The sequence below is a fragment of the Corythoichthys intestinalis genome, chromosome 22 (assembly GCF_030265065.1).
Source record: "Corythoichthys intestinalis isolate RoL2023-P3 chromosome 22, ASM3026506v1, whole genome shotgun sequence".
Classification (NCBI taxonomy): Eukaryota; Metazoa; Chordata; class Actinopteri; order Syngnathiformes; family Syngnathidae; genus Corythoichthys; species Corythoichthys intestinalis.
The window spans coordinates 13083165-13106975 of NC_080416.1; the positions used below are offsets into that span (position 1 = coordinate 13083165).

At 38.1% G+C, this 23811-nt stretch overlaps 1 protein-coding gene across 4 annotated transcripts in view; it reads left to right on the forward strand.

Moving 5' to 3' along the window:
• Window positions 1-20958, forward strand: part of LOC130910526 (ras/Rap GTPase-activating protein SynGAP-like) — a 62193-nt gene extending 41235 nt beyond the window's left edge. For 2 of the 4 annotated variants that reach the window (XM_057827915.1, XM_057827917.1), the window contains 6 exons: window positions 2651-3196; window positions 7341-7832; window positions 7936-8082; window positions 12003-12214; window positions 12557-12629; window positions 14601-20958. In XM_057827915.1, coding sequence (XP_057683898.1) covers window positions 2651-3196; window positions 7341-7832; window positions 7936-8082; window positions 12003-12214; window positions 12557-12629; window positions 14601-14639 — 1509 coding nt within the window. In that variant the 3' untranslated portion in view covers window positions 14640-20958. The remainder of the gene's footprint in view (window positions 1-2650; window positions 3197-7340; window positions 7833-7935; window positions 8083-12002; window positions 12215-12556; window positions 12630-14600) is intronic. The other 2 variants (XM_057827919.1, XM_057827916.1) reach the window with 2 other exon arrangements.
• Window positions 20959-23811: the final 2853 nt, after the last annotated feature.

Below are 23811 nucleotides of genomic sequence, written 5' to 3' on the forward strand. Positions count from 1 at the left end.
CGACAGTAACAAAAAAAAAAAAAAAAAAAATACAATTAAGCGATAGTTATGAGGTAGATATCCGTGATCTATTTACAGACACAATTTTTTTCATTGTGACGTAATTTTTAAAAAAAAGTTTAAAATATGCAAGTGAATAATTTTATAAAGTCGTTTTTTTAATTTAAACTAAATATTAGACATCAATTAACGATTCTAAGCTTAAAATGGTAGACATTTTGAATAATAAATACATACCTTTTTTTTATGGCTGGGTTGAAACGAAACCGCTTGCACGCTGTCGGTAAACGGGGATCTCCAGGGTAAAACGGACAAATTAAAAATCGTTTGGGGGCTTAATATGCCATGAAACCGCTATGGCATGATATAGACATATTGTTCTATCAAACACAACAGTTCTTTTGGCTTAAAATACAGCAGTTTATTTTGAAGAGGTTTGCAAGAGCAGAAACTCCTTTTTTAACCTTGTCTGTGTTTTCCACCATATACAGTGTATATACAGTATATACAGTATATATAATATATATATTAGAGCTGTCCCGACTAGTCGACATTGTCGACGAGCACAACATCCCGTCGACGGTTAATAAAGGGTTAAAAAAAATATATGCGTGGAAAGTTCAGAATGTCGGACGCGCTCTGTATGCAAGCGGGGAAAGCGGCACAAAGCCAAAAAAAGCGCACCAGAGTGTCCAAAACATTGACTTATTTCAAAGAAACAAAGGAAGGTACACACTTTCTGTCCTGTCTCTTCATGCACGTCGGCCGTGAATAAACACCTCAAGCGCCGTCGCCCAGTTTGTAAGTCCATCTAACTAACTAACGACATGTTTTATTGAAGTTGCTAAGCCTGTCGAGATATGCAATGAGTCCATTTATCGCATGGCAAATAAAAATGAGGGCGGTAATTTTCACGGCTGCCTTTTATCGCTGCGCACGTGCGTGCGTGCATACATTGGTGCGTGTGTGCGTGCTGGTGGCATGTGAGACTCCTTTCTCTTATCAACACGCTGTAGAATTAAAGTTCAGACATATAAAATAAGAAAACACATCTATATTAAACACTGTAACGTTAGCATTGCTACACTGAGCTGAATGGGGGGAAAAAGGCAACCTACCGGTACTTTAGCCTGAAACATTGGCAGTCGTCTCGTGAAAGCAAACTTGCGGTTAAAAGGTGACACTTCAAACATGAAAAATCGCTGGTTAACAGCATTTGCAAACGAAAAAAAAAAAGACCAAAAAAATCTATTATTGACACATGCAATGACAAAAAGTGATTTTTTTGCGGAGTGTAAAGCTAAAGTTAGCGGTTTAGCGAACGTACTTCCCGTTAGCGGTTTAGCGAACGCACTTCCGGTGAACATTTCAAAAAAGCATGTCATGTTCGTCATATAAATAACGATTTCAGGAGTTAATCCCGCATACTTCAGAATTTAGATTCTACACTAAGAATACCTTTAAAATGACACCCTTTATGAAAAATCTGATTGGCAATGAATAATTATTATAATTATTATAAAACTATTATATATAGTACTATACTATAATATTAAGGCTAGGTGTTTTTTAAGAATTGTTTTGAATCATGTTGGAAAGGTGAAGTCAGTGTTTTGAATCTGTTTACATTCCATTGTTTTGCACTAGTTAATTCTACCAGCATTTGAACTCATTGTTTATTTGTGATTTATTATTGTTATTTACGTGTTTATTTGTACTTTAATAAATAGTTTAAGTGTTCCAATATATTTTTGTGAATTGATAAGCGTCAACAATAATTTCATTGCTAAATTAGTAATAATTTTTTAAATTTTTTATTATTAGATTAGTCGACTAATCGTAAAAATAGTCGGCTGACTAATCGGGAGAAAATTAGTCGTTTGGGACAGCCCTAATACATATATATATATATATATATATATATATTTTTTTTTTTTTTAAATAAGCACTTGCTAACTTTATGGCGGGAAAAAAAACTTTACTGCGTTATTAGCCGATATAAGAAGAGTTTTCTTTTTTAGTTCATCGCCTTTTTATTAATTTCGTTTGGTTTTATGAATAATGTTAAAGTTAACAGCGTAAAATACGAAAATATAATCACTTGGTGACCTCTAATATTTTAAATATTTTTTTTAGAAATCTGTTATTCTATAGTTGGAAAAACATGATTTATTAGAGACTCACTTTTGGATTCTGCACCCCAAAATTATTTAACAAGGGGAGCACTCTTAAAGAGCATACTTCCGCCTAAGCAGCCAAATTCAAAGCATTACCATATTTAGTAGCGTGGGCGGGCACTCACTTCCATCATTCCCCATTCTCTTCTCGTCCGATCACCTGCCCTTCAATTTTGAGTTAATAGGCTAATCCGTTACCAAATTATCTTGAAATTCCTTTCCTGACCTCAGTGACCTTTGATTTCATTACCTCCAAATGTAGTCACCTTTTCCTTTTCATAATTCAAATGTGTCCTGCAAGTTTGATAATAATCCCTTAATTCGTTCTTGAGTTATCAAAGGACCAAATCCACAAACTCTGCCTTCCGTAGGTTCCATGTACTGACGGAGGTGAAAAAACAGCTATCAGACCTAATTCAACAAAATATGTATTCCCCAGTGTTACTATGTTCTGCTATTGTCACTTGTGTCAGGTTCACAGTGTGAACAAAAGCGTGTCAATGATGGACCTCCAAGACTCGCGCATGAACAGCATCTCCAACCTGAACTCTGTTGGGGACATGTTAACCTCCTCCCAGGCCTCCATCGCCGGCTTGGGCCACAGCTTTAGCAACTTGGGCGGCCCCCTCCGCATGGGTGGCTCCGGCCTGAGGCTGAGCCAGATGGGCCACATCGGCGGCCCCACCGAATCCATCTCCCAGCAGCAACAGCAGGCAGCGGCGGCCATGAACTACCCGCTGTCTTTCCAGAATCCTCTCTTCCACCTGGCGGCGCAGAACTCGCCGGCTCATCCTCCGCCGCCGCCCCTCCTGCTGGCACCGGAACCGGAGAACGGCCACCACGACTACACGCCGGCATTCGGCAATAACGTCTTCTCCCGCAGTGAAGATTTATCGGCGCTACGGTCTCAGAACAGCCTGGTTCAGCCTAGCATCGTCCACTCGCATAGCTATAGCGACGACTTTGCCCGGCAGAACCAGAACGACTTTGTCTGGCACCAGCTCTCTCTCCAAGTGCAGGTGAGAGCCCCTCAATCGGATATCTTAAAATAATAACAATTAATTCATTATTCTCATATTCTATATTTTCTGATATTTTCAAAATGTGCGAATAAACTCTCACCCTAGAAACATTTACCGCAAAAATTGCATCCATGTCATTGGCTGCCATTGACGGCGATAGACGTCCTATCTATTTTGATTAGGGGATAAATTGGACGTCAATCACCGTCAATGATAGTGAATAAGCTAATAGTTGTAAATTAGTACAATAACCTTGTTTGGTGATTCAGCAGACATTTATTATTTTATTGTATATACAGTCTTCGTATGTATTGTTATGATTGGTAGTGGGAAGAATTTCAAAAGTGAGACATAGACTTTATTGATGTATTGACGGGCCGTGGGGCTGATAAATTGTTGGCGAGGCCGTCAAAGCTGACCGAGTGGAATCACAGACAAAGAGCTTTTTTCGTTGAAAATTCTTGTGAATAAATGCTTAAATCCCTGAATTCTTTATAGATATGGACGCAAAACAGTCTCTATTTTTGGTTAAAAGCAAAAAAAACATGCAGTTAGCATTTATTTCATGTAAATATGTCGAAGTACAATGCTAGTCTGTTAGTAAAAGTAACTAGCTGCCGCCTGATGTGAACAGAGGTTTTCTGGTGAAAATTCTTGTAAATAAATGCTGAAATCCCTGGATTCTTCATAGATATGGACGTGAAACAGTCTCCATTCTTGGTTAAGAGCAAAAAAAACGTGCAGTTAGCATTTATTTTACGTAAATATGTCGAAGTACAATGCTAGTCTGTTAGTAAAAGTAGCTAGTGGCCGCCTGATGTAAACAGAGGTTTTCTGGGAAAATTCTTGTAAATAAATGCTTAAATCCCCGGATTCTTCATAGATATGGACGTAAAACAGTCTCCATTCTTGGTTAAGAGCAAAAAAAACATGCAGTTAGCATTTATTTTACGTAAACATGTCAAAGTACAATACTAGTCTGTTAGTAAAAGTAGCTAGCGGCCGCCTGATGTAAACAGAGGTTTTCTGGCGAAAATTCTTGTGAATAAATGTGTAAATCCCTGAATTCTTAGTAGATATGGACGTAAAACAGTCTTGATTCTTGGTTAAAAGCAAAAAATACGTGCAGTTAGCATTTATTTTATGTTACTATGTCGAAGTACAATGCTAGTCTGTTAGTAAATGTAGCTAGCGGCCGCCTGATGTAACAGAGGTTTTCTGGTGAAAATTCTTGTGAATAAATGCGTAAATCCCTGAATTCTTTATAGATATGGACGTAAATTGGACGTCGATTCTTGGTTAAAAGCAAAAAAAAAAAAAAAACGCGCAGTTAGCATTTATTATACGTAAATATGTAGATATGGACGTAAAACTGTCTTGATTCTTTGTTAAATGAGCAAAAAACCGGGCAGTTACTCATCTATTTTATGTATATATGTCGAAGTACAATGCTAGTCTGTTAGTAAATGTAGCTAGCGGCCGCCTGATGTAAATAGAGGTTTCCATGTGAAAATTCGTGTGAATAAACGCTTAAATCTTCAAATTCTATATAGAAATGGACGTAAAACAGTTTTGATTCTTGGTTAAAAGCAAAAAAAAAAAAAAAAAAAAAAAAAAAAGAAAAACGTGCAGTTAGCATTTATTTCAAGTAAATTTTGCAGACTATGATGCCAATGCAGTAGCGGCTAATTTCTCCCATTGATTTTTTTCACAACATTTCAAAATGCATGCATGGTGTGAAAAATATAATAATTACCTTGAATCGGCGAACAAATCACTCCTGAGTCAATCCTTCGTGTTTGTATGCTTTATAGCTTTAGATCGCTGCGCGCGTGTTTGTGAATAGCTCCTCTCGATTTGGGCGGCCCCCAACTTGAATGCAAGACGCAGTGCATGACTGATCTGACCCGTCAATACATTATGAAGTCTATGAGTGAGATTTTATGTGTTCTATTACGCACTACATGTTACTAAGTAATGTGTAATAGAACACCTTAATATTTGTTATTAGCTTGCCACTCACACTGTGTAAATTGCTGTGCTTCTAATGATACCATTATGTACCGTAGTGTCCTGAGCTATTTCTGTCCTGCCGCGTGGGTTGTGGCGGAACAAACATCTCTCAGCTTCCCAGTCTTTTTTTTTGTCTTGCTTTCAAATACAGTTGGTGTAAGGATGATTGTTCTTTGTGAATTAATTAGCATGTTGTCCATTTTCAAATATGAAGAGATCTTCTCAGTTTATCTGAGGATTCACAGCAATTCGGCGAATCTCTCTGATGATGGATAAAATAACGTTTAAACCAAAAAAAAAAAAAAAATTGCACTGCTTAAGTGAGGCCGTTTTATGACATCAGTAATACCCATGCATATAAATTCGTATACGTAGATCGGAGCACTGTCATAAGTATTAATGATGTCATGATGGAAAGGCAGGTAATCTGGGATCTGATCAGTTTTTTACTAACATAAAAAAGAAAATGCCACCTCTTAAGGAGCATACGACAGGAGAAAAAAGGCTTAAATAGCATTATTATGTGAATTAGAATCATATTTTGAGACAATTCGACTATATATAACAATTTAGCAAAGCGCAGATGACGAGAAGTTAGTCTTTTAATCTGTCGGTTAGCCACGCCTACCATTACAAGGCTCTAGCGTCCCCAACAGGTGGATGACGTCAGCGGGAGACTGGGCTCATCGGTTTTACTATTCAGCCCATTGAGGGGGAATTATTCAGAACGAGGAAAATGCGACAAAGAGAGCCGCAAAATGTCATTGTTTCAGTCTCTCTGCTCCAATATTTTTACAGGATATTCTTTTTATCCAAGTATTTTTCCCCAATAGCTAAATAAATGGCTTGAGAAGGACCAGTCAGCCCGTCGAGGGGTATTCACAACGAGGAAAATGCGACGAAGAGAGCTACAAAATGTCATTGTTTCTGTCTCTTTACTTCAATATTTTTACAGGATATTCTTTTTATACAAGTATTTTCCCCAATTGCTAAATAAAAGGCATGGTCATGACAAATAAGTCTTGTGTTAAATGGAATATAAAATACTAAAAATGCACTTATTCAGGACGACATTACTCCATAATGGTCAAAACTGTCGACTTCACCTTTACTGTCGCACCTCCCGAACGATATTTTATGACACCTAAATCGGACATATGTCATTTCCCTGCCCCGGCTTCGTAGAATGTAAACAAACCAAGAGGCGTGACAGCTAGCCGACATGCTAACCCGAACCGAGTGATGTTTCAAAGTCTTCGGAGCGGAAAATCACACATAACTAGCCCGGATTATTTGACATGACGACTGGGTTATCGATTGTCTTCGCGGACCGGCAAACCGCCCGGCGGAGAGCAATTTATAGCTAGTTCCCCGGAGTAGGGCGGCTGCAGTTGTTGTGCAGCTAACGTTCAGCTAATGTGCACGAGGAGAGCTTTTTGCATGCCGATCAATGATCAAACTTACAGTAAGTAGTCCTTTATTTAAAGAAAGTTTGTAGTGTTTACTTTGTAATCGCTGTATTCGTATTTGACATACTACAAAACAAGATGTTTACTCACTTCCTCGTAAGTCCAATGGTCCCACAGTAGTAGGGCTTGTTTTGGCCAATGTCCACGGTGAATGGGAACCTTTTGAAACTCCAAAAAGGCGCATACGCCTCTCCCTCATAAAGCAAGATTTTTCTGTAGCCGTTTGGCTGGCGTGATGCGAAAAATAAACGTATTAATCCGCAAAATCAGCTGAATCCTTAGTCCTCATACACAACAGTACGGCTGGAGAGTGAAGAGGACGCCTTCAACCTTACACGTCACAGCGCCCTCCTCCTCAATGCTAGACCGAAGCCGGAAGTCACTCATTTTCATGGCGCGGGATTCAAAAAACTAAATAAATATAGCGATCGCTTCCACACACATCCAAGCGGTCCATAGCATTCAGGAGCATAAAATACCGCGTGTATGATGAAATAAACATGCTTTTTCGTGTCTCATGCACTTTAAGGATGACCACTTCCTGGAATATTTACATTTTTCTTTGCTATTACACTTTAAAAAATTAAAACGTTTTTCACTTTATTAAACAAGATTCTTGCTGCTGTGATGCACATGGCAAAGGTGTTGTCTGTCCTCAGGAGTCCCTCCAGCAGCAGCACATGATGGGCGTGGCTTCTCAGACGGCCACCGGAACAGGCACGCCCGCCTCCTTGGCCACGCCTCCTACGACCGTTCACCCCGTGCGCCAGTCCTCCATCGCTCCTCAGCTCCTCAAGTCCCAACGCTCCATCAACAACCCGGCGACTGCTACGCCACCCAAGGCCCGACCCCAAAGCAGGAACCTCCTACTGGAATCCACTGACACCAACTTCATTCAGGCTAAACAGCGGCAAACGCAACCGCAACAACAACAGCAACCTACGCAAACTCAGCAGCAAGAGACTACGACGGACAGTCCGGCTCCTGGTTTGCCGTTTCAGACAGGAGCCTCCAAGGAGAATCAGAATCCGTCCTCCGTCGCTACCGCCGCGGCCGAGGACTCGACGGACACGCCAACCAAAAGCGGGAAAAAGTCACAACAGCTGCAGCCTCCACAACAACATCTGCTGAAGCCACTGGGCAACAAGCAGGTCAGTCAATTATTGGAGACGTTTGTGTGTTTATCTACTCAACTTCAGATGGTGGAGGCATCTATTAGTGAAAGGATTGATGTTCTCATGTTTTTTTCCCCAGGGCTCTCAGTCCAACTTAAATGAACGCACCGTAGCTTGGGTGTCTAACATGCCTCATCTTTCCGCTGACATTGAGAGCCTGCGCCCTGACCGCGAGGGCCAGCTCAAGGAGTACTCCAAAAGCATGGACGAATCCCGTCTGGAGAGGGTAAGTGCAACACGTTTAAGGGCGCTTTCACACTAGCACTGTTTTAAATAGACCAAATTCTTTTTCTTAGATAGTCCGCCTCGTTTTGTAAATGTGAACACTAGGGCTGCAGCTATCGATTATTTTAGTAGTCGATTAATCGATGAACTAGTTATTCGAATAATCGAGTAATCGGATAAGGAACATGAAAAATTTAAATACCCGAGCTGAGCCTCAAACGTTATATAAAAAAAAAAAAAAAAAAAAGAATTTATGTACAACAAAAGAAGTTTTTTTTTTTTTTTTTTTCCGCTTAACAAATGGTTCGGACACATATTCCCACAGGAAATGGCTAAATATACCTGTAAACTAAATTACGAATACATTAGAAAACAGCTCAAACAAAACTTAGCTTATGTTGGTCTTAACATGGACCAGCTGGATTCAGCCATGTGAAATGAGGCAGACAAGAGGGCAGTGTAGCCACCCAAAACAATAAAACTCAATGCAAACACTTTCAAAATAAACCATTACAAGTTACAACCCCACTTTAATTAAACGAATTCTCAAGGCACCAAATTTAATTAGAATCTTTTTTTTCCTAATCGAATACTCGAGTTAATCAATTAATCGTTGCAGCACTAGTGAACACACATCCGAACGCTAGTTCGGACTAAACAACCGAGTTTGAAAGCGGAAGTACAGCGCGGACGCTATTCAAAATCAACAGTGGCAGGATGACAGGCGATTAGCCATTGCCAAATTGTTGTGCTGCGCTATAAGCAGTTGCATTTGATACACAAAATCGGGTTTTAATGTGGCCATTGTGTTTTGCATGCTGTTGCTGAACTTACCGTATGACGGTATGAGAGTGACTGGCCGAGACAGGCGGAGCCTCTCGGGGCGGCCGTTTCGTGAGTCCCACTCTCCTGGAAGTGGCGACAATTTGACAGTCCAAAAAGTCACGAAAGTGAAAGCGATTGCGTGCCTGTATGACTTGGGTTACTACGTGGCTCTCTTTCGTGGTTTAATTTTCCCCTATGCATTTTTTATATACTCCAGTTCGCTCAGTATTGAGTTGGGAGGGAGCGACCCCTTGCTGGCCGAGAGGCGACATGCTATGCTATTTGACATTACAGCACCATGCATTGACGCTCAGCGCTCCCTCTTCTATTTCCTCTTTTATTTGTCCAATCAATGAGTGCGCCTTTCGTCGACGTGATGCTACTCGGAAAGTTCGGTTGGCGCAGTGTGAATATTGAACTTTTTCAACAATTCATAAGTAAGTGTTGAGGAAGCTATCCAACCGGGCACTGGTCCTCTTGGTCTAGTGCGGGGGTCAGTAACCCGTCGCGCTAGAGCCGCATGCGACTTTTAGCGCTGCTCTGGTGGCTCCCTGGAGCTTTTTCAAAAATGTTTGAGAATGGAAAAATGCAGGAGGGAAACATATCTTTAGTTTTAATTAGGGCTGTCAAAATTATCGCATTAACGGGCAGTAATTAATTTTTTTAATTAATCACATTAAAATATTTGAGGCATTTAACGCACATGCCCCGCTCAAACAGATTAAAATGACAGCACAGTGTCATGTCCATTTGTTACTTGTGTTTTTTGGTGTTTTGTCGCCCTCTGCTGGCGCTTGGGTGGGACTGATTTTATGCGTTTCAGCACAATGAGCATTGTGTAATTATTGACATCAACAATGGCGAGCTACTAGTTTATTTTTTCTTTGAAAATTTTACAAATTTTATTAAAACGAAAACATTAGGAGGGGTTTTAATATAACATTTCTATAACTTGTACTAACATTTATCTTTTAAGAACTACAAGTCTTTCTATCCATGGATAGCTTTAACAGAATTTTAATAATGTTAATGCCATCTTGTTGATTTATTGTCATAATAAACAAATGCAGTACTTATGTACCGTATGTTGAATGTATATATCCGTCTTGTCTTATCTTCCCATTCCAACAATAATTTACAGAAAAATATGGCATATTTTATTTATGGTTTGAATTGCGATTAATTACGATTAATTAATTTTTAAGATGTGATTAAATCGATTAAAAATTTCAATCGTTTGACAGCCCTAGTTTTAATGTTTTTTTAGGAGGACTAACATGACACAAACATTCCTCTTAATTCAATAATATTATAATGAAGCGGCATCGTACAACAGAGTAGTCACATTCTGTATAGGTTGCCATGCAGGGAAAATAAACATTTATATTTCCGCACTATAAGGCGCATTAGAGTATAAGTAGCAATGAATGGCCCCTTGAAAACCGTTTTCACGTATAGGGCGCACTGCATTATAAGGCACAGTAGTAGTAGTGGTTTGTGTTGTGTTATTCATCCATAAGATGGAGCTGAGCTAAATGGAATGTCATGCCATGATTAACCAATATTGATCCATATATAAGGCACTTGTTTAAAAGGCGCACTGTCGGCTTTTGAGAAAATTGAAGGCTTTCAGGTGCGCTTTATAGAGCTGAAAATATGGTAATCATGAATGCTCATTATGTATTTGTAGCCATCATAGCCATTTTGATAGTGGGCTAATATAGCTAAGATGGATACATACAGCATGTGTTCCTTTCATTATAAGGCTAATATAAGGGTGTTAATTTTTTGAGGCTCCAGACATTTTTTGCTCCAATATGGCTCTTTCAACATTTTGGGTTGCCGACCCCTTGTCTAGTGTGAAAGTGCCCTCATATCAGAGGTGGCAAAAGTAGAAACACATTTTGACTAGAGCTGAAACGAATACTCGAGCAACTCGAGTAACTCGAGTTTAAAAACTGATCCGAGTAATTTTATTCACCTCGAGTAATCGTTTATTTTGACAGCTCTAAGCATCACGTTTTGCTCGGACTACTTTTAATGCGGGACAACAACGCGCTGATGTCACGTGCGTAGAGGAAGAAGCAAAAATACTTACTGCAGCCGACACCCGCTACAAAAGACGCCGACGTTGCTAAAAACTAGCCCGCATGATGCTACGTTGGTAGCAGGTAGCGTCTGATGCGTCTCATAGAGATCACATGTATATTGAACTAGATGCGAAATGACAGAGTCAGCAGCATTAGTAAACAGCCGCCATCTTAAAGTAGTAGAGCGCTAAGCGCTAATAAAGAGCGCTAAGAGCTAATAAATAAGATTAACGTTACTGTCACTAGCTCACGTAACGTTACCCCTGCGGAGGGCTAGGTTTCTATTAATTATGACCACTGTCGATGCGTGGCTAACGTGTCTTACATACAGGCTTTAACATAACATAGCGTTGTGGAGTGATGAGGATGTAAAATAAATACTTAATAATGCTAACTATCAACTTTAGCTCAGTAGTCATTGCTGGATAAAACACCATGTAGCACTGGTCCCTAATGTGGTCCATTATAGCCTGTATCATACATTTATTTTGAACACTGCAAAAACTCAAAATCCTATCACGACTTACAGTTTAGACTAACCTAAAACTTAACTAGAACTTAAAAATAGCTTGACACAAATAGAAATTCAATTGAAACACGTGGGAAAAAATCCTAACTTTTAAGTGATGTGTGTTATCAAGCGTAATGGCATTTTTAGGTAAGAAACATATATATATATAATTGTTTTTTTTTAAATAAGATCTAAAAGTTTTTTGAGTGAAAGCAGTGAATTGGTCTTTTTTTTTTTATTCTAGTTACATCTGAGATGCAATTGTTGGCTGTTTTCAACAATGTACATCAAAAATAAAGACATTGATTGACTGAAAATGGTTCAATATTAGATGAAATGTCTTGTTTTCTCATGTATATTCATAATTGCTCTTCATCTAAAACTATATATATCTTATCCGATTACTCGATTAATCGATAGAATTTTCAGTCGATTACTCGATTACTAAAATATTCGATAGCTGCAGCCCTAATTTTGACCATGTCTTCATTTCAGGTGAGAGAGTATGAGGAGGAGATCCACTCTCTGAAGGAGCGTCTGAAAATGTCCCATCGCAAGCTGGAGGAGTACGAGCAGCGGCTAGCGTCGCAGGAGCAGCAAACCAGCAAGATTCTTCAGCAGTACCAGTGCCGCCTTGAGGACAGCGAGCGCCGTCTCAAGCAGCAACAAGTGGAGAAGGACTCTCAAATCAAAGGCATCATTAACAGGTGACGCTTCAGCAAACGACTGCGGTCACTCTTCTATATTCCTTTATTTTACCTTGTATTCATTTGTACTTCAAATGATTTTACAGTCTTTTTTGTAAATTAATAAAACAACCGCTTGACAATATTTACACCAAGCTGAGTGGGGAAATTTGCACATATTCACGTCATTTTTGTGACAGACTCAGGACTAGTTAGCTAGCTAGCCCAAACAATGTAAACGTTTTTCTACTTATCTGTGAGAAAGTTGCCAATAAACTTAGCTCAGCATGCCAAACAGCATGCCAAAGACCTCAGTGTAAAATTATAATACAATTTAATTTATTTTTATTTCCCTGTTGTCAGACTCATGGCTGTGGAAGATGAGCTGAGAGGGGGCGCCATTCCTGATATTAAGCCTCGAATCCTCACAGACCAGGTTAGTGCCTGAGTCTACTTACGTATATATATGATTTTATTTATTTTTACTCATCGCCACTCGCTCCAAATGCCATTAAAACCTCATTCTCCATTTGCTAGTCAGCACAGGACCAAGTTTTGAGGCTGTCATGCTTACACACCAGCTTATCATTACAGTGGTACCTCTACTTACGACATTAATTCGTTCTTGAAGTAATCTCGTAACCCCAAAATTTCGTAAATAGAGGTGCGTTTTACATGTAAATGCCCTAGTCCGTATCAAGCACTTCTGACACACCACATTAACTTTAATAATTGGGGTAAAACCGAAGATCAGCACCTCCAAATCAGAGACCATAGTCCTGAGTCGGAAAAGGGTGGTGTGCCCTCTCCGGGTTGGGGATGAGATCTTGCTCGAAGTAGAAGTGTTCAAGTATCTTGGGGTCTTGCTAATGAGTGAGGGTAGGAGGACACTGGAGATCAACAGACAGATCGGTGCAGCGTCTGCAGTGATGCGGACACTGCACCGGTCCGTACTGGTGAAGCCAATAGACGAAGCTCTACCAGTCAATCTATGTTCCTACCCTCACCTATTGTCACGAGCTGTGGGTCATGACCTAAAGAACAAGATCGCGGATACAAACTGCCGAAATGAGTTTCCTCCGCAGGGTGTCCAGCTCTCCCTTAGAAATAGGGTGAGAAGCTCGGTCATCCAGGAGGGACTCGGTGTTGAGTCGCTACTCCTCTGCGTTAAGAGGAGCCAGTTGAGGTGGCTGCGCCATCTGGTTTGGATGCCTCCTGGACGCCTCCCTGGAGAGGTGGTCCGGGCATGTCCCACCAGCAGGAGGCCCCGGGGAAGACCCAGGACACGCTGGAGAGACTGTCTCTCAGCTGGCCTGGGAACGGCTTGGGATCCCACCGGAGGAGCTGGTTGACGTGGCTGTGGAGAGGGAAATCTGGGGTTCCCTGCTAAAGCTGCTACCCTTACGACTTTACCCCAGATTAAGCGGTAGATGGATGGGTAAAACCAGAATAAAACAAAAGCCAAAAACATTTGAATCATTCCATCTACAGTACCTAACCTAACCTAACCTAACCTAACCTAACCTAACCTAACCTAACCTAACCTAACCTAACCTAACCTAACCTAACCGTTGATACTTGCAATGAAGTAGATATTAGAACAAAATGCAAAGAAAAATATATATCTTACCTTTGGAGTGAGGCAATGTCCTCTTTCACGAGATCGATGGAGCCTATCGCCTATCTCAGTCATCGTGAGTCGTGACACATAAAACGCAAGGAGAAATATGCTCTAATGTGCTTCTAAGGTGGGCTTAAAAAAAACTTTGTGAGACAAAACATGCTCATTTTGTTCAGACGTCGATCGCTATATGAACAATAACACCGTTTGCGTCTGTGCATGTCATAATACTGCGACAGTGAAATTGATACATTATCAAGAATAGGCCAATAGGAGAGCAGCATGCTGAAGGGGCTGGGATGGGAAAGATTATAACCAATAGGGCAGCAGGATCTTTTGGCGGGACTTTTAAAAGTAGAAAGCAGGAAGTATATACATATCTTTTACAGTATTGTATCGTATTTTTGCCTCTCGTAACCTCAAATTTCTTTCATATTAAGAGGCAATATTTTCCCGTTTAAACATTTCTTAACCTGAAGACAACATTTTTCGAGACGTTCATAAGTAGCGGTACCATTGTATTAGCGACAATCACGGACTGGACGCTAATCCAGTCAGGGGGTGGGGTTGTTTAGTCCATCAATAATTCATTGGCTGCCATTAACAGTGATAGACATCCAATCCATTTGGACTGGGAGGTCGTGCAGCCAACCCCAACCAAGTTCAAATGGATTGGACGTCTATCGCCGTCAATGCATCTGGTGTATCTTGTTGCTGCTGAACTTTTTTTGTACCACACTCACTGCCTGCCTATCCAGTTATCATTTATTTTCCTCTCACTTGCAGTCTATCAGCCAGGGGTATGGGGGCCTCCCAGGATCCTGACTGCCACTACGAAAGCGACCAGGATCCGTGATGGTCATCCAAGTGTGAGCGCAAAACCGCCCCAGACAGACTCCACTTGAAGATCTGCTTGCCAGTCAAGTAGGACCACACACATTAAGGCTCCTAGTCGCTTCAAAACTTTTCAAAGAACTTTTGACAATCACTTGAAGGGGACACCAATTTGTACAAAGACTCCAACTTGAGCTAACATTCCATGTTTTTTGAGCTAAACCTACGCGGGGATGAAGACTCGGGGGGGAATCTGGTTACAAGCAGCACTTGAAAATGTAGAAGCACACAAAAACAGGAATTAGGTGGGTAGGATTTTTATTTATTTACACTACTGACACAAAAAATGCTTTCATGTGACATATTAGGATTTCAGTATGAGCCTGTACAGGTCAGAGTGCATTAACGCTCATCCTGAAATTTCCACTGAAAGCCCAATAATAACATTTTTTGTGAGTAGTGCATGATTATCAGTGGTTCAGATTTTTTTTGCATCCCTTTACCGCACATTTTACTTTTATGTTGTGCTGGATTGAAGGAAGGCCTCTGTAAAAATGCAACTTCATTTTGCTCGTTTATCATTTTTTAATTTTAAACAAACCAAAAAAATTTAAATTTCCTGTCTGCTTCCTTTTTTGGCTCCAATACTGCCTCTACAGGCTTGCTGGCCCAACTTCTATCCACCACTACTACGCATCAGCGCTGTTTATTACAGAGTAATAAAATAAGTGTGAAAATACCAGCTATCGTGGACCATGTGTCCAGTATAACAACCCGCCAAAGTACATACAGTACATGTAAATATAACAATCAACTTGACTTGAAGATGAAATATTAGTTCTGTATAGCACTTAACGACTAGAGATCGTAAAACTAAAATTGTTCAACAGTATAAATAGTTTATTTGGATGGAAATCCTCGTCTTTCAATGACTATAAATACCGTACTTCCTCAAGTAGAAAATGAACACCTGCCTCAAGGAAACACTGGTTGGTTGCACGCAGTTTAAAGCCTGTTGCTAACCAAAACAGCAGAACTTACTAAACAGTCTATGTGTATTTTAAACAGTATTAGTAATGCAGTAAACTAAAATTTCATGAAAAATATATTTAGAAGTCTATTTGTGGAAATACGGTAAGCAAGGAAGAAATATCTGCTTCCAGGATGTTAACATAGATAATTGTCACCATTGTCTATGGACTTTATTTCTATATTTTTTTGCAATACTGTTCCTCTAAAACCTATACTGACTCATCTGCTGGTGAATTATCAATGTGCATGTGCTTTTTAAAACGCGAGGATTAGTAAGCTATATATTATGATGTTCATTTTTCCAAACAAGATTTCCTGCCTTTTTGGCATTATACACCGTGAAGGACGGAACGGTGAAGACAACTAGGGTAAATGGATGCAGGGTAATAAGATATACAGCAACAACCCCAACAGGAGAACAGGTGTAACATTTGTATATTAAGCGTCTCTTTTGTAGTCGGGTTATGAATTAATACTGTGTTGTACCTATGAGTCATTTCTATTACAAAGTTGATGAATTGCTCTTTTAACCTCTTGCCTTTAAAACGTTTTCTTTCAACATGAATAGCATCTATACAAAGGTTTTTATGTTTGTAACAGAAACGTACATAAATGGACATTAGTATTCAAATGCACATTAAGTGATACTACTATAAAGGCATTTTTATGAATTACATAGTTTGATGTAGGCCTGGCTCCTAAACTGGCGAGTGTATTATCTAATATCTATTCTTATATGTATTCAAGTAATCAAAGGCAGTCAGGCATGGACATGTTGTACAAACGTAAACAGATTCTCTACTGTAAAGTATTATGATAAAACTCTTCAGAGCTATATTCTGTAGAGAGAGGTATTCATACAATAATGATTTGCTGTTTTAAAATATATATGTTTATTTTTTTGCTATTATGGTATTGTTTTTATTCTCCTGTGGGGCAAAATACAAAGAGGAAATATGAAAGTGAATTTTTGGACCTTAGGGGCTTACTTTATGCTAATGTAATTTAGTTGTTTTTTTTTGTGTTTTTTTTAAACAACAACATGGTTTTATTCATTATTTTAAAACATTACTTTGATTTAACTTTTAACTAACATTTTTTTTTGGGTGTGTACTTTTGGGGAAAATACCCATTTAAACAATTTCAAATAGACTTTTATTTAATTGTTTGAATGTTATTTTGACTATTTAAAAAAAAAAAAACGACTTTCATTTGAATGACATATTTTGCTCATGTGTTTTAAAGCAACACTTGGTAACTGTTCAGTTATGGTTGATTTTAGCGACGCCGGTGGGAAAAATGCGGTAGTGTTTTGCCTTAAGGAAGACTGCATTTCCCATGAGGACTAGCGCTGCGTTTCGTATTGTGTCGTAAAATCATGATGGTCACCTGCTGATGGATTAAACAAGATTTCTGTTTCCAGCTGCTGTGTCAAGGATGAAAAGTCATAAGGTAATGAATCCAGTTGTGGCTAAACAATAGCATATGACGGTTAGCAACCGTGTGGCTTAATGTGGCTAACCCCCACACCCCACTCGAATTCGTCAGCGCTCAGGGTGGAGTGAATGCAGGGCCAATGCTTATTCTGTATATCTTGGTAGCCTCCCTTTCTTTTTCCTGTCTCTGTTGCTCTGCAATATTTGCGGAATTCGCTCAAAAGCGTGAGTATCGACTTTTTTCTTTATACAGTGCTAGCCAAAAGTATTGGCACCCTTGCAATTCTGTCAAATAATGTTCAATTTCTCCCAGGAATTGATTGCGATTACAAATGCTTAGGTAGTAACATCTTCAGTTGTTTTGCTCCCAATGAAAAAACACAAGAGAGAATTAAAAAAAAAAAAAAAAAAAAATCATTATCATTTTACACAAAACTCCAAAATTGGGCTGGACAAAAGTATTGGCACCCTTTGAAAAATCATGTGATACTACTCCAATTTTTGTAATTAACAGCACCTGTTACTTATCTGTGGCACATAACAAGTGGTGGCAATAACTAAATCACACTTGCAGCCAGTTAACATGGATTAAAGTTGACTCAACCTCTGTCCTGTGTCCTTCTGTGTACCACATTGAGCATGGAGAAAAGAAAGAAGACCAAAGAACTGTCTGAGGACTTCAGAAGCAAAATTATGAGGAAGCATGGGCAATCTCAAGGCTAAAAGTCCATCTCCAAAGACCTGAATGTTACTGTGTCTACCGTGCGCAGTGTCATCAATAAGTGTAAAGCCCATGGCACTATGGCTAACCTCCCTTGATGTGGACGGAAAAGAAAAATTGACGAGACATTTCAACGAAAGATTGTGCGGATGGTGGAAAAATAACCTCGACTAACATCCAAACAAATTCAAGCTGTCCAGCAGTCCAAGGGTACAACAGTGTCAACCCGTACTATCCGTCGGCATCCTGACTGAAACGGGACTCCATGGTAGGATACCCAGGAAGACCCCACTTCCAACCCAGAGACATACAAAAGCCAGGTTGGAGTTTGCCAAAACATACCTGAGACAGCCAAAAACGCTTTGGAAGAATGTTCTCTGGTCAGATGAGACAAAAGTAGAGCTTTTTGGGAAAAGGCATCAAAATAGAGCTTACAGGACAAAAATTAAGCCTTCAAAGAAAAGAACACGGTCCCCACAGTCGAACATGGAGGATCTTCCCTGATGTTTTGGGGTTGCTTTGCAGCCTCTGGGACTGGAGTGCTTGACCATGAGCTTGGCATTATGAAGTCTGACTACGAACAAATTTTGCAGCATAATGTAGGGCCCAGTGTGAGAAAGCTGGGTCTCCCTCAGAGGTCATGGGTCTTCCAGCAGGCCAATGACCCAAAACACACTTCAAAAAGCACTAGAAAATGATTTAAGTGAAAGCACTGGAGACTTCTAAAGTGGCCAGCAATGAGTCCAGACCTGAATCCCATAGAACACCTGTGGAGAGATCTAGAAATAGCAGTTTGGAGATGGCACCCTTCAATTCTCATAGACCTGGAGCAGTTTGCCAAAGAAGAATGGTCTAAAATTCCAGCAGAGCATTGCAAGAAACTCATTGATAGATACCGGAAGCGGTTGTTCGCAGTTGTTTTGTCTAAAGGTTGTGCTACCAAGTATTAGGCTGAGGGTGCCAATACTTTTGTCCGGCCTATTTTTGGAGTTTTGTGTAAAATGTAGGGCTGTCAAACGATTAAAATTTTTAATCGAGTTAATTACAGCTTAAAAATTAATTAATCGTAATTAATCGCAATTCAAACCATCTATAAAATTTGCCATATTTTTCTGTAAATTATTGTTGGAATGGAAAGGTAAGACACAAGATGGATATATACATTCAACATACGGTACATAAGGACTGTGTTTATTATAACAATAAATCAACAAGATGGCATTAACATTAACATTCTGTTAAAGCGATCCATGGATAGAAAGACTTGTATTTCTTAAAAGAAAAATGTTAGTACAAGTTATAGAAATTATATATTAAAACCCCTCTTAATGTTTTTGTTTTAATAAAATTTGTAAAATTTTCAATCAAAAAATAAACTAGTAGCCCGCCATTGTTGATGTCAATAATTACTTACACAATGCTCATGGGTGCTGAAGCCTATAAAATCAGTCGCACCCAAGCGCCAGCAGAGGGCGGTAAAACTCCATAAAACACAAGTGAGCATTTCACTGTACTGTCATTTAAATCTGTCTGAGCGGGCATGTGCGTTAATTGCGTCAAATATTTTAACATGATTAATTTAAAAAATATTAACGCCCGTTAACGCGATAATTTTGACAGCCCTAGTAAAATAATTATTTAATGTTTTTTTTTTCATTCTATTTTGTGTTTTTTTCATTGCAAGCAAAATAAATGAAGATATTACTATCAAACATTTGTAATTGCAATCATTTTCTGGGAGAAATTGAGCATTATCTGATAGAATTGCAGGGGTGCCAATACTTTTGGCCAGCAGTGTATGCCGTGCATGAAGCAGTCAGCACATTTGTATTTTTTTTTTTTTGTGTAGCAGAGTTGCTACCATCATTCAACTAGTTGTCAGTCGACATATCACAAATGGTATGAAAATAAATTGAAAAGTCACCTGGTGTTGCTTTAAATTTGATTTTAAAAATTCTGTTTCATTAGATTTGTATTATCTTTTCAGAATGATATTTTAAGTTTGTAAAATTGTAATTTCATGTATATCCCTCGTCCTCCCCTCGGGTCTAGCAACAGCCAGTCAGGAAGTGACCTGACCAAAAATGTAATAATCAATGCCCTGAGATTCCCCATGTACTCAGAAATACATATTTAAAGGTTTCAAAACTTACATGTCGCTGCTCTTACACTAGGCTGTCAGATAAGTAAACCTAAGCCTAGCTGCTTCTTTTCTTCTTCTATTTTTGAATTTTTAAAAATATTTTTTGACACCTTAATGTCTTGCACAGGCCAATCCAGGAAAATACCATTCTAATATTTGAAAAGAAATGTACAAGGTATAATTTAATAATCTGCAAGTGTTCTTCAACTTCTTATCAACAAAACTACCGTTGTTTTACTTTTCTGTTATCCTTTTTGGGCAAGTTCCATTAACATGTTAATCAGAGTGTGTTTACAAGTTTTTGGTCAGACTTTCAGATGTTCAGTGTGGAACACAAGAGATAATCTTTAATTTCTCTGCTGTCAAAAAGCACAAAAAATGTATTGAAAGCATAATCTTTTAGGAATAATAAATTAAGCACTTTTATCGTAACATTTTATTTATATGGAAAAATTTTCTTTTGGTAGAAAAAAATTGTCTGAAACATGACACAATATATTTATGTGCCATCTGGCTGACACCTCATAAAGCACATGAAATATTCTGTATTTTTTAAATTATAATTGAGTATGACATATTTATGTTTTTAAAAATGGATGTATAGAGTATTTATTTCTTGGCAGCTAATTATTCTGCACTATTGACTTAGTGTGCTACAGATGCTCTAACTTTTTTTTTCTTTTCTTGGGCCTCCTGGATGTAACGTGTTCATTAACTTGACATTTGCTTTAAAACAAGCCATGCCCCCCATTGATAAAAGCCATATCCTCCCCCCGATGTTGTATGGTGGATGTTCGATGTATGAACATTTTTTCTTTTTTTTTTTTTTTTTTAATTTTAGTTAATAACAGTAATTGTTGTAGGAATGATTGCGCTTGTAATTATGATAATCGGTGTACGTGGGTTGATACGATTTGTTTGAAACTTAAAAGGAATGTATTTAAAGGTTTGAGTGATTTAAATAAAGTAACATTCAAAGATGTCAAGATTTGTTTGATATCTTCCTTTCATCAAAAGGTGAGTAGTTTTGCTTTTTTATGCAGTGGTTACAATTATTTATTACTATTATTATTATTATATATATTTAAGGTTAGCGTGTGTAGTTTATGATTTGTTTATTAGCGTTTAATTTTACTTTACTTTACTGTGTAGTCGTGATAGTAATAGTCATATGCTTTTATTCAACCACAACTTAACAATGTGTTTATATTAATTGTCGTTTGTAAGTTGTCGATAATTTTTTTTTTTTTTCTCTCTCTTTAACTGATGCTCAATCTCCAGCAGCGATGTAACATGTTAGCTATAGGATTTTTGCATAAAATTAAAGCAAAACAACTTTATTTATGTAGTATCTTTCACAAAGCCGTATTATACGTACAGCTGAAACATTTTTCCTAATTAATAAAAAGTATGGTCTTTCATTTGCTCAGGTTACAGTGTTCTCTGCTATAAAAGTATTTAGCACCATCTTGTGGCAGATGAAATAATTAAAAATATGCTTGCTTTTTGTGGCAAATGAAATAATTAAAAATATGCTTGCTTTTTGCGGTTAACAGGGGCCACCCTCAAACACGAAAATAAAAAATCTGCAAAGTGGAAATGGAGTTTATTTACATTATAAACAACCCCCCCCCCCCCAAAAAAAACTTTTTTTAATGTTGTTGTTTTTGTGTTTTTAATGTATTTATTCAGATTAAGATCAGATTCAGGGCCGAAAAGATATTGGAGAGCATGCTAGTCAGTTAGCCTGCTGTGTCCATAATTCTCGCGCTAGCGTTCGACTGGAATGTATGTCTTTTTGTGGCTTTCCGGTAACTCGTGGTGAGAGCATAATTAAAGACACCATGATTTTAACGAAATATTATCGCGTATTTACCTTGTTTCGATCCAAAAACTCTTTGTAGCGTGTATCACCGAGTGTCAAGACACAGCTGTGAATAGCCACAGCCGGACTTTGTGGGGATTTCATGGGTGAAACACGGGACAACAACAAGGGTCGCAATGCAGAATTCAAAGACGTTTAAGAGTGGTTGAGATTTTCTTTTTCAAATATTTACCCTTTTAAAAGTTTTTTTTTATTTTTTATTTTTCTTTGTTTGAATCGATTATTCATCATCTAAAATATCGGGGAAAATGCGACAGTAACAAAAAAGAAAAAATATACAATTAAGCGATATTTATGAGGTAGATATTTGTGAACAATTTACAGACACTTTTTTTTTTCATTGTGACATAATTTGTTTAAAATAAAATATGTGACTGAATAATTTTTTTAAGTCGCTTTTTTTTTTTTAAACGGAATAGTCAACATGAATTAATCATTCTAAGCTAAAAATGACAGACATTTTGAATAACAAATATAATTACTTTTCTTCTTTTTTGGCTGGGTTGAAACCAAAGCCATGAAACTGCTATGGCAGCATATAGACATACAGTATTATTCTATCAAATACAACAGTTCTTTTGGGTTAATATACAGAAGTTTATTTTAAAGAGGGTTGCAAGAGCAAAAACTGCTTTTTCAGCCTTGTCTGTGCTTTCCGCCATATGTATATTTCAATACAGGGTTTTTAAGCACTGCAAATGTAATAACTATTCTATATATTAGATATATATAAAAGAATATTATGATTTGTACATGTAAACATGCATATACATGCATATATCTTAACATTTTTAAATAAAATACTATATATATATTTTTTTTTAAATTGAAAAAATCCATGATGGCGCGAAGTTTGAAGCGCAAAGTAGCGAGGGATCAGCAAAAAAGGATTGAAAGAGCAACAACAGCACCATCATGTGGCATGTTGGAAGCACACATTGCAGCAAATTGTAGCACAAAAATCCCTGAATATCTAAGTTTGTTGTATTAGTGTGTATTAGGGTTGTTCCGATCATGTTTTTTTTCTCCCGATCCAATCCCGATCGTTTTAGTTTGAGTATCTGCCGATCCTGATATTTCCCAATCTGATTGTTTTTTTTTTTTTGCTCCCAATTCAATTCCAATCATTCCCGATAATTTTTCCCGATCATATACATTTTGGCAATGCATTAATTAAAAAATGAATAAAACTCGGACGAATATATACATTCAACATACAGTACATAAGTACTGTATTTGTTTATTATGACATTAAATCCTCAAGATGGCATTTACATTATTAACATTCTTTCTGTGAGAGGGATCCACAGATAGAAAGACTTGTAATTCTTAAAGTATAAATGTGACTTTGTATATTGTGACTAAATATTGCCGTCTAGTGTATTTGTTGAGCTTTCAGTAAATGATACTGTAGCCATTTAACTGTTAACTGCCCAAATGCATGATGGGAAGTGCAACCATGACTGTGCGTAGTGGTACCAATTGATATATCTTCTCTGCGTTGGGAAATAACATAGGGTGTTAAGAAAAAGATCAATTACTACCTTTCTTCTCCACATTGCTTCCCACGATATTTGTAATTGTGGGGGGAGGGATGGTTAGGCTTTAGCCAATTAAAAAATGGCTCCAAAGGCTGCCAATATTCACTTTTCTGAATTTACACTGCCTTTTAGCTCTATATATAGGTAAAATGGTGCCATTACAGATTGAATGCGATAATGCGTGAGTGGGTCGTGCAGCGAATGCGTTAATTACTGCTGTTACTGGGATAAATTTGATAACCCTACTTTAAGCCTAAACTAAAGACTCTGGATGAGTGTAACATATTATGTCTGTAACGTTAAATACAATCAGAAAACGATTTAATTAAAAAATATATACCGGTATATATATTTAAAAAAGGCATGTCCGATATTTTTATGTCGAGTCCGATACTTTGAAAATGA